The sequence below is a fragment of the Aedes albopictus genome, chromosome 2 (assembly GCF_035046485.1).
Source record: "Aedes albopictus strain Foshan chromosome 2, AalbF5, whole genome shotgun sequence".
Taxonomy (NCBI): domain Eukaryota; kingdom Metazoa; phylum Arthropoda; class Insecta; order Diptera; family Culicidae; genus Aedes; species Aedes albopictus.
The window spans coordinates 112,874,734-112,889,777 of record NC_085137.1 but is presented as its reverse complement, the minus strand read 5'-3'; the positions used below and the strand labels follow the sequence as shown (position 1 = coordinate 112,889,777).

The 15,044-nt window shown below is 36.3% G+C and overlaps 1 protein-coding gene across 6 annotated transcripts in view; it reads left to right on the top strand.

Moving 5' to 3' along the window:
* The window catches only part of LOC109414182 (CD63 antigen), a 242,323-nt gene that overhangs the window by 224,128 nt on the left and 3,151 nt on the right, over nucleotides 1–15,044 (top strand). For all 6 annotated transcript variants that reach the window (XM_062850263.1, XM_062850260.1, XM_062850259.1 and 3 more), the window contains exon 6: nucleotides 12,871–13,257. In XM_062850263.1, coding sequence (XP_062706247.1) covers nucleotides 12,871–13,257 — 387 coding nt within the window. The remainder of the gene's footprint in view (nucleotides 1–12,870; nucleotides 13,258–15,044) is intronic.

The window sequence follows — 15,044 nt, the reverse complement described above, 5'->3', positions numbered from 1 at the left end:
TTCTGCAGTTCTTCCTCGGGAAATTTCTGAAAGAGTTCCTGGAGGTAATTCTGGAAGAATTTCTGAGGAAATTCAAAAGAAATTCATGAATGAATCCCTGAGAGAATTGCTGAAGAAATTCCTTGAGGGATCGTTGGAGGAAATCTTGAGGAATTTCTGGAAGAATTCCGTGAGAAATTCCTTTAGGGTTTACAGGTGGAGCAATTGCTAGAGGAATCCCTAGAGGAACTATTGGAGGAATTCTGGCAGACAAAAGTTTTTTTAAGATTTTTTCCCACAAGAAAATTCAGGAGGAAACTCTGGAGGAATTATTGAAGGTATTATTTGAAAAATTTCTGGAGAAAAATATGAGGCTTCCTGGAGAAATTTCTGAGAGAATGTCTGAAAAAACTCCTCGAGGAATTTCTAAAGCGATTCCTAGAGGAATTTCTGGAGGTTTTTTTGATAAATTTCTGAAGAAATTCATTAATGAATCCTTGCAGGAATTCCTGTTGAAATTGCTGGAAAAAATCCAGGAGAAACTCCTGGACGAATCCGCGGACAATTCCCTGGAAAAAATCCTCTCAGAATTCCTCGAGGAATTTTTGGAAGAGCTCTGGGAGACATTCCCGGAGAACTCTGACAGAAATTCTAAAAGATTTTTCTAGAAGAAATTTCAGGAGGAATCTCTGGAGAATTTTTTGGAGTATTCACTCGTGAAATTCCTGGAGGAATCATTTGAGGAATTTCTGAAAAAATATATGAGGCTACCTGGAGAAATTACTGAAGGAATGTCTGAAGGAACTCATACAGGAATTTCTGAAGGAATTTCTGGAGGAATTTTTTGATGAATTTCTAAAGAAATTCGTAGAGAAATTCCTGGAGGAATGCCAGGAAGTGTCCTGGGAGAAGTTCCATTATGGTTTTCTGAAGGAATCCGTGGAGTAATTCCTGGAAGAAATCTCTGGAGGCATCTTGGAGGAATTTCTGGAGGGATGTCAGAAGGAACACCTCGAGGAATTTCTGAAGAAATTCATTAATGAATCCGTGGAGGAATTCCTGAAGAAATTCCTTGAGGAATGTGTTGAGGATTCCCTGGAGAAATTTCTCGCGGAATTCTTTGAGGAATTCTTGGAAGAGTTCCGTGAGAAATTGCTGTAGGATTTTCTGGAGGAATCCGTGGAGAATTTCTACAGCAATACCTGGAGAAAATATTAAAGGAATTCTGGCAGACATTCCTAAAAGATTTTTTCTAGAAGAAATTTTAGGAGGAATCTCTGGAGGAATTTTTGGAGTATTCACTGGAGGAATTCCTAGAGGAATTGTTTGAGGAATTTCTGAAGAAATATATGAGACTTCATGAAGAAATTACTGGTGGAATCTCAGAAAGAACTTCTAAAAGAATTTCTTAAAGAATTCCTGAAGGAATTTCTGGAGGATTTTTTTTAGGAATTTCTGAAAAAAAAACATTAATGAGTCCCTGGAGAAATTCCTAAAAAAAACCTAGAAAATTTCCTGGATAAATTCCTGGAGGAATCCGTGGAGGATTCCCTGAAGGAATTTCTGGCGGAATTCTTCGAGGAATTCCTGGAAGGATTCCGGAAGAATTTCCCGGGGAATTCTGGCAGAAATTCTTGTGGAATTTCTCGAGGAATTCCTTGAAGAGTTCCGTGAGAAATTCCTTTGGTATTTTTTGGAGGAATCCGTGAAGTATTTCCTAGAGGAATCCCTGTAGGATATATAAGAGGAATTCTGGCAGACATTCCTAAAAAAATCCAGGAAGAAATTTCAGGAGGTATCACAGGAGGAATTCTTGGAGTGTTTATCTTGGGAATTCATATTGCGTGTAACACCATGATTCTATTTTGCACCATGATCATATATTGCACCATCATTGTAGTGCCCCCCCTAAGGAAGAACCCTGCGCACGCTAGTGCAGTATTACGAATTCTACTGTATAGTAGCAACTGTTTTGTTAGTGGGGACTCCTATACGATTTGTTCAAGTTTTCACATCTTTCGGGAAATCTCCCGGAGTTGGAATAGAGTGTAGTAAAGGCAGCCCCAGTGACAAGTGAGTGATATTCGAAAACCGAGTGTGGTCTAGAGTGTGGTAGTAGTATGGTGCTTGTTTAGCAGCCGTGTATTAGCTTATGGTTTATAATTGTTTTTTTAGCGGTCTTGAGATAATTCCATATTCTAAATCTGCATGCCAAACTGAGCCGAAATCCAAATTTTCATGAATTTTGATGTCCGGGAACCTATTTAAAAATCAATTTGAAGTTTGTATGGGAGTGATTTGATGAATCACCCCTCGTCGGATTTTGTACTGGGCGGAGCTGTCAAACAGTTGCCCAGCTGTCAAAAGGTGATTTGAAAAAATTTCTATGAAATTGGTTTCAAGTATCAAAACAAAGTTCTAAAAATCTGAAAAAATCATAGTGGCTCAGAAAAAGGTGCTCTTTCGTTTAAAAATATAAAATCATTGAATTTTTCTTAATATAAAAACCCAATTGACTAGCTTCCCTTTTATTCTTCGTTGACTGCTTCAATCCGATTGTTACAAAACAGAAAGCAAATGACTGAGGTTAATAGCGCTGAAAATGTTAGTTGGGCGGAGTCGTGGGTTTCAATCCCAACAGAATGCGATATTTTTATCACAAATTGTTTTTTTATTCTTCAACCACTTAATCTAATTTACAGCTCTTTTGTCCACTATGGCACTGCGTGAGCGATTTCAATTGGCAGCTGCACTTACACTTTGTACAGCGCCTAAATGTACACTGAGGATACTGTTCGTATGTTTTCCATAGTTTACATCTTATGAATCAGTAATTTTTGTTTGTTTTTTATCGTTTCATAGTTCTCGTATGCTTTTCATACTTTGAAATGCGAAATCCATAAGATTTGTCGTATGAAAAGATAAGATGTGTTATGAAACACCATTGCTAAAAAACAACAAAACTTTTATTGACTTCTAACCACTTCAAACTTCCGAAGTGTCGATGGGCGTATGAGTAAAGCACGCACTCACCAACCTTGACGTCCCTGGTTCGATTCCAGATTGCGATTTTTTTTAAATTTGGGCAAAATATTTCATAAAAATATGTATGAAAGTCATACGACATAGTTTCAGTTTTTATACGTTATCGGTATGGTTTTCATACGTGAGTGTTATGAAATTTATACAGTAACAGTATGACAATAATAGTTGGCGCTTTGAATCCAAAATCTTAGTTCGCAACTATGATTTTCGCAATAAATTCTTGTGGCAAAAAATCATAGTTGATTCGTATGATTTTCAGAGTTGCAGTATCCTCAGTGTATTCTATTCTTATTCTACTATATCGAACTGGTTGCCTTTTCGCTGCTGTCACTATTCTACCCTCTCCATGGTAGAATGATTAGCACGAGGATGTTGATGTGTGGCTCTTGTTCCTTTTCTAGTCCGATTAGGGGTCCATTATGAGTTGTCGTTAGGCGATATCCAAGTTTCCGGGTCCGTTTGAGCATATGCTCAGAAGAGAATCAATTGCAAGTGTCAGGGCTGGGATTGAACCCATGACCATCACGAAGTGAAAGTGTAGCCACTACGCCACGGGCCCCGGCATTTTCACAAATTTCATCTCTTAATTTGTCAATTAGCAAAATTTTGTGCCTTCCAATCAGGGCGGATCTAAGGAGGAGGGAGCCGCGGGAAACAAAAAGAAAAAAAAATATATTGCTCATCTCTCCAAAGGGCCCCTATATCTGTTCGGGCCCCGGGCCCCCACAATCCGGGCCTGCTTCCAATTAAAAGTATTTCCAGTATGTTTCAGACATACCAGCAAATTTGGTAAAGTGCCAGTAAAGGCAAGCCTATAGAATTTCTTTCCAGATTTTTTTTGTAGGGTTTTCTGGCACTGCTCCCTCGTTGGATTTTACCGGAGTTTTTATTGCATTTTTCCCAATGAAATTCTCGTAGAATTTCTTCCACAGTTTATTCCAACATCTCTACAAGAGATTCTCTCACTCAGAACACCTCTCAGATGTTGTCGCGGAACTTCTCCTAAAGTTTCTTTCGGGATTCGCTTGAAAACTTTCCGCAATTCCTTTCGGTGCTCTACTTGAGACTCCCCCAGAAGATCATCCTGGGATGTCGACAAAAGCGCCTACGAGGATTTCTTAAGGAGTTCTTGATCATTTTTCTGCAGGAGCTCTTCCCGGGATTTATTCCGAAGTTTCTCTTGTGATTTCTTCTAGAAATTCCTGGCCTGTCTCACAAAGTTTTTCTGGACTTCCTTCTAAGATTTTCTGCGAATTTCCATTTAGAATTTCTGCAGCCATTGATGATATTTTTCATGGAGTGTTTCCCATGGTTTCTTGCAAAGCTTTTCCCAGGCTTTTCCTTGTGGTTGTTTACAGGATTTCTTGCAGTGATCCTCCTAGGATTATTTTATAAAGATTTTCTCGGGATTATTCCCAGAACTCTTTCCGGAATCCCTAAAGAAAATCGTCCCAAGATTCTGAGTGCTCCCTCTTGGATTGCTGCAGCAGTTCTTGCAGGATTTTTTCCAAGATTTTGTTTTCGATATATCTGCTGGAATAACACACAAAATACAAATTAAAAAAGAAAAAGGATCTCCAGGAGGAATCCAGCGACAAACTCTGGAAGCATATCGGGACAACCCGTAGAAGAAAACCCGGGAACAAACCTCCCGGAAAATGTCGACAAAATCTCAGAAGGAACTTTTTATGGGAGTAAATTTCTGGACAGAAACTTGGAACAACTAGATAAAGCTAAGTTTCCAGTTCCCAAGTAGAGCGCTCAAGTAAAATTCCTCCTTTTTCCGTAAGTAATTTTGACATTTGTTTAACCGACAGCATTTTTACGAAACGATGCTGTAAGAAGGATGTGAAGAAAAGGGCACTGCATACGGCGGTTGCTAGATAAATTGTTCGTTGTTCGTGTGGCGTTTCGTGACCTTGTTGTTTACGATTTGGACTTAGAGAAATTTTGTTCGTTTCCTCAGGAAGTGTGATTGAAATTTAAATTTAATTTGCGCGCGTATGGGGAAAATCCGAGTGAGATTTCAACACCACGGTGTCAAAATCTCGATTTTTATCGAACTTTCATGTACCTCGGATTTTTCTTCGGAAATTGTTAGTATTTGGGCTATATATTCATAATCGGAAGACGAGAAAATATTTTATCGGTGAAAATTTTCCCATACATTTTGTATGGGACGTTTTTTGGTTAAAATCAGTATTTAATTAATTTTAGTATGGAAAATAGCCAAAAACTTAGATAAATCAAAATTTCCCCGATGGAATATTTTAAAACTTTCCAATTATAAAGTATAGCCAAAATGCTGACTTTCTGTGAAGAAAGATCCGAGGTACATGGAAGTTCGATAATAATCGAAATTTTGACACCGTGCAACGGAGTTCCAAGGGAAATGCTAATGAGAGACGCTGGGATTCTGAGGGAACTTTTAATGGGTGTGTGAAGAATTAGCCTAAGTTAAAATTCACAAATAAAAAGAAATTAAAAAAAAAACTTTTAATGGTATTACAGCGAGAACTACAGGGGATAGACAAAATGATCGGGACAGGCAAAATTTTTACTTTTCAAAAAATGTTCAACTAACTGTAATTTTTCGAAACGTTCATCAAATAATCTCAAATTTTCACTGTAGGTTGATCAGCTAGTTGTGTATCAGTGGACAAAATTTGGAAAAAATCGGGCTATTCTGCAAAAAGTTATAAAGATTCTAGAAAAAGGTATAATTATCCGATAGCCAACTTTGAGCTACTATATCTCCGGATTTAATGAACCGAATGCAATGAAATTTTGACTATTTATGACTTATATAATGAACTTTGAAAAACTTTTGACACAACTTAAAATTCTTAATATAGAAGAAAATTATTACGATTAGTTTATTTTCATAATAAAACACCAAATTTTCTAAAACTTCAACATCGTTTCAAAATTCAAGATGCTATTCATAGTTTATTTTAATTCCCTCAAATTGTCTTTAATATAAATATGTTTTGAAGGAAAGTCACAACATAGCCTTCAATTAATAGAAAAAGTATTGGGATGCATATTGAAAATAGACCAATTTACTAAAAAATCATAAAATATATAAAATCGCTATAACTTTTTCTCTTGTTAATAATTTAAAGTTGTGTCAAACGTTTTTCAGAGCTCATCATATAAGTCATAAATGATCAAAATTTCATTGCATTCGGTTCATTTAATCCGGAGATATAATAGCTCAAAGTTGGCTATCGAATAATTCTACCTATTTCTTGAATCTTTATAGCTTCGTGTAGAATAGCCCAATCTTTTCCAAATGTTGTCCACTGATATACAACTAGTTGATGAACTTTCAGTGAAAATTTGAGAGAATATTTGATGCACTTTTCGAAAAGTTACAGCTAGTTGAACATTTTTGGAAAAGTGAAAATTTTGCCTGTCCCGATCATTTTGTCTATCCCCTGTATGGTTGGATACTAATTATAAATTCTGCAATATTGGAGTTCGGACTACGGTGGGAGGAATTCGGCTGGGACTCTGACGGTTACCTTGTGGAGTTTTAGATGAAATACGAGGTAGGACAAAGCTTCACGGGGAATTTAATGAAGAACCACGAAAGATTCATTGTGATGAATCTTTTGGCATTCCGTACAAAGGTTTTTCTTTTGGGTTTCACAGAAAGTCCTCTTGAATTTCTTCCAGATGTTCCACCGAAAAATCCACCTGAAGTTCGCAGGGGATTCTTATAAAATGTCTCTGAGATTTTCATTAGAAGTTCTACAAAAAATCCCTCCGTTAGTTTCTTCTAATTCAGGATTTATTTATTTTGTTTTTTTTTTTATTTTGGGATCTTCTAGGAGTTCCTCCAGGGTTTTCTCCAGAGGTGTTTTCTAAGATTCTACCAGGAGTTTTTTCGAACTATTCTACAATAATTTCATCCGGGATTTCTTAAGTATTTTTTATCTGGGGTTCACTCAGATATTTATTCGGAGATTGCCGCAGGAATTCCTTCCGGGATCATTTCAGGAATTCCTTCTAGGATTTCTTTCAGTGATTCTTCCAGGATTTCTTTCTAAGATACAACTTTTTGAGACTCATCTAGGTTTGCTCTGGACGTTTCTCATGTGAATCCTCAAAGAATTCCTTTTGTAATTCCTCTAGCTTCTTCCGGGATTCCTCCAGGAACTCCTTCTAGGTTTCCTCTAAGAGTAAATTTATGGGTTCCTCTCATAGTTTCTTCTGGTATTTTTCCAGGATTTTCTTCTAAGATTGCACCAGGGGTGGCATCAGGGACCTCTCCAGAAATTTTACCCGGGGTATCTTCCGGGAATTTTCAAAAGTTCTTTCCGGAATTTCTTCAGAACTTCCAGACTCCTGGAAAATAAGTCAAGGTTCTTTCAGGAGTTCCTTCTAAGATTTGTCCAATAATTTATCCAGAATATCCTTCCGGGATTCTTCCAAGAAATTCTACTGGGATTTCTTGCAGATTACATAATTTGGAATTCATTCTGGAAGTTTCTCAAATTTTGCTCATGGAAATACTCTAGAAGTTTTTTTTTATTCTTTATGGAAGTACTCCAAGACTTGCTCTTGAGTTCCTTATAAAATTCCTCCAACAGCTTCTTAAGGAATATCTCCAGCAGTTTTGCAGGGAATATCTACACGAGCGATTTCAGAGATTCTTTCAATAGTTTCTTCCCAGATAAAAATCGGAAGACATTCCAAAAGGTTCTGGAGAAATCATAAAAAAAACTCGTGAAAGAATCCCTGAAAGAACTTCTAGGATAATTTCATATGAATCTTCTGGAGGAATCTCGGAAGGAATTTCTAGAGAATTCCATGAAGAAAACTCTGAAGGAATCCCGTATGGAGTTACAGGAGTAATCCTGGAGAGAACTCCTGGAAGTTCTGAACAAATCCTAAACAAATTGCTGGAATAATATCTGAGGGAACTCCCTTAGGTATCCCAGAAAGAACTCCTGGAGCAATCCTAAATTAATTTCGAGAGAGATCTAGGATGGAATTTCTGGAGGAATCCCAAGCAGAAATTCTGAGGGAATCCCAGAGCAATTCTCGTAGGGATCTCGGAACGAATTATTGGAATTCAGAAAGATTTCATAATAAAATTGTAAATGACTAATTTTTTACCAGAAATAGTGTATTACGTAAAGCTAATACTATACAAATTTCATCAAAATCGGTTGAATATTGGTGGAGATATCGTTGAAACAAGAATTTTGCCATTTGAGAAGTTTCTTCACCGTTATAGCTCTAGATTCAAAAATACTGAACCGATTTCAATCAAAACTGATCTGCATGTAAAGTATACATGTAGAAATATTGTGTAAAAATTTCATTCAATTTGATCTAGCCGTAATAAAGTTATAGCCGTATATGTGGCACAAAGTCACAATAATCAAAAATGTTTTTTTTTTTTGTATCGTGACATTCACACAGTTATAACTTGAAAAGTTTTCAAGCAATTTGGCTAAGAACAGTTTTTATAATGGTTTTACAGTTTCAAATGCTAATAAAAATCGGAACAGTCACGACAGTTGTACAAACAAAATAGTACACACGGAATAAAATGGTTAAAATGTACCTAAAATATGCCTTGAAGTGATTTGAGTTTTGAATACCAGAAAAACGGATTGAACCGATTTTAAGATTTTTTTACCAGTTTATTGATACTCTGTTAAGAACTTCGAGTCAAATTTTCAGACGTCTTGACGAGTTACATCAAAATTATAGCCTTTACAATTTTTAAAACGGATGAAAAAATTTGCTAAAATCTTATTTTATGATATTAACAATATCTGCGCCAATACCAAACTGAATTTGTTGCCATTGTTATGGTATTAGCTACACATTATATATTATTCCTGATCAAAAAAATATTTGATTTTGTGAACGCAATCAAAAGCTATACATTATTTTCTGTGTCCAAATTTCATCGAAAACAGTCTTTACTTCTCATGGTTCTAGTGCACCATAGAACATTTTATTCATCAAACGAAATGAAATGATTATGATGCAACAGTTTTTAGAATCATTGTCTCCTCATCAGCTAAACTCAAATGCTATTTACTTTTTTCAATACTCGAACTATTTATAAACAATTCAGTTTTGGGGTGTCTTTATAAATTTTTAAACTACGTAACGGCAAATTATTCAACCTCAAGAAATTCAATCTCGTGTTCAGATGCAGCCATGCTGAGGGACGACGGAGCACACATTATAGAGCGACACGGCTAAATACTAATGCACACTGTGAACGCGCAGGCGCGAAAGAAGAAACACAAAGAAAGAGAAATGTCCCTTTTACTCACGGAATAATACATCGACATATTATTCCGTACGGAAAATCAACAACATGACTGACAGCATCGCATAACAGTGCCATCTGTTGGCAAATCTTTCTGGCTGTGAATTACTTATCAACTGCGAACGCCTAAGTAATTTTGATTGCAAAAGTTTTACGTGAGCATTACTTGTCCTATCCTTTTACACAGTACTTATCAGGTGGAAACCAGCCATAAAGCCAGAAAAGCTCCGGCAAACCTTCAGGAAAAAAAAAATATGATTTAGGGAATTTTTTTTTGGAAAACTGCGAAGAAATTTAAAGTGGGAAAGCCAAGAAGGAATCCGGGAAAGGAATAAAAGGAAGAATCATGAAGAAAATATCGAGAGTGATAATAATATTTAAAATAATTTTGGAACGAATTCTGGAAAGATTAGAAATCAAACTTCTTAACAAATCTCTAAAGAAATTTATAGTCGTTGAAGGAGTTCAATTCATGCTTTGTTTTGTCTGCATGTTCAACGAATATTTGTTCAAGCAATGTATGTAGCCACATAGATTTTTTCCAGGCAAAAACTTCTCAAATGCAGGCAAACGTGCTACCAAGACTGGAAAATTATATCAAGTTTTTATCATATTGTTTTATGATGTTATAATATTTTTCTATAACTAGATGCAGGAGGATGTGAAAATAACTTAAGGACAAATATCTTAAAATCCCGCTTCAACAGTGCATCAGAGCTTCGGACGCACAAATCTCAAGAAGCAAGCTTTAAACAACAGTGCATTTTGTTATTCTGTTCTTGCTCACTTGTAATTAGCTTAAAATAAGAAGCTCAGGTGCGCTGGTTTTTGTTTACGAAGAGATTTGTGCTTTCGAAATCGTGAGTAGGTACCAAAGTCGGCCGTTGTGGTGGCCATTTCGGGATTGTAACAAGTTTGTCCTTAAATTGTAACAAAAAGTACACTGGTCTAATCAAGATTATAACCTATTTTGTTATAATCATATCAAAATTAAATTATAACATAATGTAATATGAATTTTAGCCTCAGGATTACTAGTTTCTATCAAAATTTGATATATTTATTGTAACATTATTTTTCAAATGTCGGAGACTCAAAACTTAATTATAATACAATGCGTTTTCAAACATTTATAATAAAATGTGATATAATTGAGTTATAGTATTTTGAAAACACCAAGGATGTTCAACATGATTATAACCCATTAAATTATAAATATCATGGTTTGTTAGATTATGTTATATTTTTTGTTATAATTTTCTAGTCGGGGGCTCCAAAGCAACATACTAGAGGACGTCCTCACAATCCAAATAAACAACGTCAGTCACAACTATTGTTTAAGATGAATAAATTTCAGTTGAGGGGCCCAGATACAAAGGGGTGAAAGTGACCATTTTGTCAATTTTATTTATTTATTTATTTATTTATTTATTTACATCGTCTTCAGGTTACCTGTACAGACTGTATAACTTAATATTATGGTTTGTTTAAATCTAAGATGCGGCTTAAGGCAAAAACACAGGACTATAACACTCAGTTTACAATTCATCATTATTGTTCATCAAATTCATATTAGAACTAAAACAAACACATCACATTAACAAATATCAATAAAGTTAACAAATCATTTTTCAAGAACAATAACTGCAGATTATACGGGTTTTGCAATCATGCAATTATCATATATTGGTTTCATATACAGGATTTTGAGCATTAAATTGTTTCATTCCTCAGCGCTGGTGGCATCCATGGATCATTGTTCCTACGAACAAACTCTCGAAATTTTATTCCGCGTGGCCAGGTTGTTGCAGTCATGGCTAGCAGCTTCCAACGGTTGGCTAACACAATTTTAAATGAAATGTAATCCAGTTCATCGCAATTTTTATAACGAGGAACTAATTTTGTTACTTTCAAACACTCGGGTTCTGGAGCACAAAGAGACTGCGATACCAACAGAGCAATGTCGTTTTCTGTCACCCGTCGGTCGATATTCGTTAAAAGCAGCGAAAACGACTCATTAGAAGTGTGCTCAGGCGAGTGCGACTGCGAGCTATAGTGGTAATCACGTTCAAATGTATGCGTGCCTTTTTTGTAGATGTAGTTGTGAAACTACGAGGAAAATATTTGCACTCTTACCCCGGACGTTAGTTTTATCATTATTTACTCGTTTTACCCAATGCGATTGGGTAATATTTGCATATGCAATCTGAATAGTCTTTCAATCGGCGTGCACTTTTGTGTGAGGAAAAATTTGCGCTAGTGTTCGTGTGTTGAAATGTCACTTATCTCTATTGGACATACATACACTTGTATTATTTGGCGGTTGGTGCGGTGAGTTGATTGGTGTTGAGCTGAGACGTGTTGAATGCCGTTGTGCGGTTGCAGATGACGTGGATGATGTGATACCAATAGACAATTTAGTGATCGAATTGTTCATTATTCCAATTTGTGATTTTATTTCCTCTATATCGGCTGTAAACGAGCTCTCTGACGGTAGAGCCTTGGTAGTTTCAGGAATGCGATCTCTGGCCTCACGGAACTCGAATATGCATTCGTCACATATCCAAACGATATTTTTGGATAGTGAACACAATTGGTCCTCAGTTATAGCTGCACACGTGGCGTGGAACTTTTTAGCGCATCTCCCCTCACAAACAGTGTAAAGACAGTTCAAAGTATCAATGTCTGTGGAGCATTTCTTACACTGGTTATCCATTACGTTTGGCTGTAACTCACTTGTGGCTTCAACAAAATTACACTTATTTATTTAATAATTCCGGTAACCTTGTAAGTCCAAATACTTAGTTCGTTTACACACATGTCAAGTACAGAAGCACTAAGCAGTAAGAACTTGAATGATTTGCTGTTGTGTAACCATCGAAAAAAAGCAGTCAACGCTGAATAAAAGGGAAGCTAGTCAAATATAAATCATAAGCTAATACACGACTGAGCAAATGAGCATTTCAAAACAAGATTTCAAGCTTGTAGGAACTTTTATAAGTTTATTTCCACGATGACTAGGAAAATTACAATTAGTTGGAGAAAATTGGTTAAGTTTTGAAACTAAAATGTATGCAGTATTAGTATGGGATGAAAAACTTTAAACCTCATTTACTCGAAAGTGAGTTTTGTCACTTACATCCCTTTGCTTCTAACCCCCTCAGGTGTATTAATTTGATAAGGCAATCAATCTACAAAAAAGATAATAATTATCATGAATTATTCATGATTTAATTTGCAACTTGTTCAATTATATATCCAATCATTTGACAAAATCAGCTTACGTTGTTTCCTTTTCATAAGCTCAAATTATGAGTGGTACATTAACCAGAAGTCCAGAGACAAAAAAGTATCTACTTAAAATAGGTTACCGCAAACCAACGACGACGACAACGACAGATAACGAACACGTGTCCCCCGACAGTACCGACTACAAGGACCGTAAGGATATCCTCATAAAAATGAGATCAAAAAGAGAATCAATTTCATTTTAAATGCCATCGCGTAATCAAATGTTTGCCGTTCTTTCTCTGATTCCACAGTTCTCAGTCTTTCTCGGATTGGTATTCCTAGCCGAAATCGGAATCGGCGTCGCCGGTTATTACAAACACGAGGAACTGAGCGGCATCCTGGAGAAGGGCTTCAACGAAACGCTGGACAACTACAAGACCAATTTGGCCGCCCAGGAAGCGTGGAATTTGGTTCAATCGGAGATGAAATGCTGCGGTGTTAATGGACCGGAAGATTGGCAGCCAATCTTTAAGAACGATACCGTACCGAAATCGTGCTGCCACGAGTTGCCGATCGGCGTGAGCAAATGCACCAGGAAGTATGCCGATCCGGAGGGTTGCTTCCCGAAGTTGTCCGCATTCCTTGGGTCCAAGTCTCTGCTGATGGCCGGGATTGGCATTGGGCTGGCTGCCGTTCAGGTAGGTGGAATGGGAACGGGGTATGGGGTCAATTTTTGGTATGGTAGTTCACAAAAATCGTAACTCTAGTGGAGGTTCGGCTGTATCATTTCTATTTATTTCTGTAGAGTATACTATCATTAAAAATGGCTAGTCTTGAATAAGTAAACGATATTTTATTTAGGACCTGTCCATAAACTACGTAGACTCTTAGGGGATAGAAAGGGTTCTGACCAAAGTCTAAACTTCATACAAATTTCGAAAATTTTGTATGATCAACAGTCTACGAGGGAAAAAGGGCCCAACTAACAATTGCAAGTCACAAACAAGCAAGCTTGCTGAATTGTTGCTTAATAATGGTAATGGTAGCTGAACTAAAATTATGCTCTACACATAACTGTTTAAATGATTTTTCAATTGAGAATGTAGTCAATGTTCGACTTTCCTCATCGGTATCAACAATGATAAATTAAAGCACTTTTCAAAAGTTTAACAAGAAATTTATTCGACAAGCATTGATTCCTTAACAGAAGAGTTTAACAAAACATTTGTCTGCATCTTATTAAGCTGATGTATCAATAAGCATATGCTCCTGAACAATGTGCCTTTCACTTGTCAAATAAACGCCTTCAGCCCGTCATAGTTTGACTCGGAACTTTGTTCGGATTATGGGATAAATCATGGCTAAAACTGTTTAGACAACCAAGTTATTAAAAACCATTATTTTAAACGAATCACATAAAATAAAACAGAATAGAATTATATATGTAGTTTAACATTGAGTGCCAAGAGACGTAATGAACGTAAAAATGAGACATTTATTTATTATTATTAGTCTGTAAAAGATATCTTGTACCTTGATTATTATATGTTTTATCTTCCGCAGCAGTTCGATTTTACGAGACGCTTGGATCGATGCATTTGACATTTCAATGCTGTCTGTTTACTGAATATTGTTCCCACAGTCACCTAGACAGCCAAACAACATTCAGAAGTCGACACATTTCAAGTATCCCTAAACATCCTTATGCACTATTTTTTCAACACAACATCAAAATTCCATGACAAAAGCATATATAAAAAATTGCTTAACGGACCTTTGACTGAGCATGAGTAGATTACCTGAACAGATGCTGTGAATGCACCATGTCCAAGACCATACCGCACCACATATTGTCATACATTTTTAAAGATCGATATTTAATAATAAAAATAAAAACATATTCATATCGCAATTAGTAGGTACGTCTGGAAACAATATCTTCAATAAGGACCAACACTTTTTGGCCGCATTCGATACAAGTTTTCTCACCGTGCGATAAAAATACTGACAGCGGAATCAGAATGGAAAACACGTGTTTAGGGCTGAACAGCTGTTGAGTATAAGGCGTTGTTCAGTTGATTACAACGTGCTGTGCTAATTCACCACTGCTGAACACAAGTTCAGGAGTGATCATTATTGAGTCATGGGAAGATTATGTTTTGCTTTGGGTGCTGCATCTCACCATCTCTAGGATGGCGCAGATAGGAAGGCATGCGGCTGGCAATCGACAGGTCTCGAGTTCTAATCCGGATTTAGGTAATTTTATATGTAATTCTCATTTCATAATAGGTGTTCTCAACATGAGAGCAAATAATTACTCTCGTGAGAGTTCAACATTTTTGCATTTTATTTATTTTCTATCATTTTTGCCAAAGCTGAATAACAACTTTCCTGTACATTTGTAAAACGCTTTGAACTTCAAAAAATTAAGTTGGTGCACAACATGATGCTTTATAACTTCTCCAAATTTGTGTGAACAAAACCC